Source organism: Limulus polyphemus, unplaced genomic scaffold (genome assembly GCF_000517525.1).
Source record: "Limulus polyphemus unplaced genomic scaffold, Limulus_polyphemus-2.1.2 Scaffold7741, whole genome shotgun sequence".
In the NCBI taxonomy this organism is placed as follows: domain Eukaryota; kingdom Metazoa; phylum Arthropoda; class Merostomata; order Xiphosura; family Limulidae; genus Limulus; species Limulus polyphemus.
In genome coordinates, this window is record NW_013673351.1 from 26974 (window position 1) to 29627 (window position 2654).

The following is a 2654-nucleotide window of genomic DNA, read 5'->3' on the forward strand; positions in this document are numbered from 1 at the left end:
AAGTATATAAAACATTTTATTATGTGTATTGTTAGGTTAATATTGATAAGTATAATGCTTTTACAATACAGAAGGCCTTCAACAGAAGTATATAAAACATTTTATTATGTGTATTGTTAGGTTAATATTGATAAGTATAATGCTTTTACAATACAGAAGGCCTTAAACAGAAGTATATAAAACATTTTATTATGTGTATTGTTAGGTTAATATTGATAAGTATAATATTTGTACAATACAGAAGGCCTTAAACAGAAGTATATAAAACATTTTATTATGTGTATTGTTAGGTTAATATTGATAAGTATAATATTTGTACAATACAGAAAGCCGTTAACAGAAATACATAAAACATTTTATTATATGTATTGTTAGGTTAATATTGATAAGTATAATGCTTTTACAATACAGAAGGCCTTCAACAGAAGTATATAAAACATTTTATTATGTATATTGTTAGGTTAATATTGACAAGTAGATTCTAACAAGTTAAATACCTGACTGAATAACGTCGAGAAGAGTTGCTCCCATTTTTGTCTTCTCATTTTTCAATTTTTCAAAAACATCCTTTGTTAAGTATTTCTTCAAGAGAGATTTACAATCAGTTGCTTTTTGCAGCTTCTGGAAACCAGAGTTCAGTTTCTCCATGGTTACCTCGTCCACCATTTTGGATTCGCTCACTGTTGGTTCTCGAGAGAAGAATTTGTCCCTAAAGAGCAAATTTCAAAGCCAACATTATTCTCTCATACGGTAGTTTACATAAAGACTGCAAGGCATGATGGGGAGAAAAGGAGCATGGGCTTTTTGATACTGATACGTCGAAAGGTGTCACGTGGGATTTTATCACCAATATGCAAGTAATAATCACTTTGTAACAGTAATGAAACATATGGCATGGTATCTTATCTTAAGATATAAACATTTAAGAATACGATATTGAATTTAAAAAAAAGGGAGTGAAACGGATTCAAACATGATTTATACACGAAACAATTTCATGTGAAAACACGATTTATTCAAGTATTCTTTCGGAAAGTAAATAACTCAATTTTTCCACTTTACACGTTTAACTTATTTCTCTATCCGCATTGTTTTATTGATTTTTTTCAGCATCTTCTCTTGGACAAATTCCAAGCCAGTGCGCAACTGCTCGCTCGACATCAAGAATCACGCGCTTTCGTACGTTAAAGTGAAATTACAAAGGTACGTTGGAACAATCCAGCACTAGAGAGCAGATCCTTGTAGAATCTCTATATAACTACATCGAGAACACTATCAGAACTGTATTGAAGATAACAATCAACGGGTTAGTTGAATTTTATTACCGTTACTCTGGTTACCATTTTCCAAGGTTTTTGAAGTAAGCGGAGCGTTATTTTGTAAGATAAAACCGCCAGATTGGCATAACATCCAAGATTGGCTTGTATCTTTAACATTTATTTACATATGAAAAATAAAGCCTATAATCGACTAATTTAACTTTTAATGAAACCTAAACGATTAGGTCTGTATCCGATAACGTCGTATGATATTTTTCATTCCAAGTTTTAAAAAAAATTACATTCCTAACACCATTTGCTACTATATGCAGCCTAACCTACCGAGACTGAAGTAATACGTTACCTATATTAATTACAGTACAAGTACTTTTAAACTAACTTCACCTAATCCTGTGTCGTTATCAGGACTGAGTAAGTGTTGGTTAAATGTACTGAAATATAAACCGTGTTAAACTATTTGTATAAACAGATGGAGATAACACTAACACGTAAGTGATAACACGCCATCATTTATATTCAAAATTGCACGTACTAATCACTTGATTTTTTAAACTTTAACCCGTTACGTTTGTAACGTATAGTAAGTTTCACCTTCGGACGGTATCGCCTCAACAACAGATAGTGTACTGGTATGTACAAAAATAACGGTGAAGCCTTTTATCAGCAGTAAAACGTCTATCAAACACGTATTGTTTAATGTACGGTTAACGTTTCTAGGATCCGTGTACTATACACAGGATATAATTGAAGGTATCACTTCCCGAGTCAAGAAAGAAATGTCTTACCAAAGACGTAAAGGCCATCTCAGATGCCAGGCACCAAAGGAGCACAATAAAACAAGAACACAAACTTTCCAACTGAACATCTCTCCACAGTATCACAAGACAAGGTGTCTATTTTAGAATCTGGTAGTGTACGTCTAAAAAAAGATACATGAATACCGAGTACGAAGGCTTTTCTTCCTCCTCCAAAGGACGTGTTGCTCGATTTGTCTCACAATATCGCACGTTTACACTGCAACAGTACATCAAGAACACATGTATACAATTCACAACATATGCAGTTTTGAGTGAAAAGTTGCAACATGCAAGACTATTGTGTCAACAGATTAAATACTTGTAGTCACCAGCTACTCATCACCTGCAAACATGCTACTTTGCAGAAGACAGATTCTATTTTGTATGTCAAAGTTTAAGAACACAAGATTGTGACAAGAAACGCAATATGGCCAGGAAGAAAACAACCGAGTGTTTTGTAAATAAGTGTTCAATCAGGGGTGTCACAGTTTATACTAGTTTTTAAAATAATAAAGTATTTCACTTGATACATACATACATACATACACACACACACACACACACACACACACACACA

At 33.2% G+C, this 2654-nt stretch overlaps 1 protein-coding gene across 1 annotated transcript in view; it reads right to left on the minus strand.

The window, feature by feature from the left end:
* The window catches only part of LOC106474831 (arginine kinase-like), a 19972-nt gene extending 17770 nt beyond the window's left edge, over positions 1-2202 (minus strand). The window contains exons 1-2 of the mRNA XM_022403133.1: positions 2066-2202; positions 498-709 (exon numbers count right to left, since the gene is read on the minus strand). Coding sequence (XP_022258841.1) covers positions 498-709; positions 2066-2145 — 292 coding nt within the window. The 5' untranslated portion in view covers positions 2146-2202. The remainder of the gene's footprint in view (positions 1-497; positions 710-2065) is intronic.
* Positions 2203-2654: the final 452 nt, after the last annotated feature.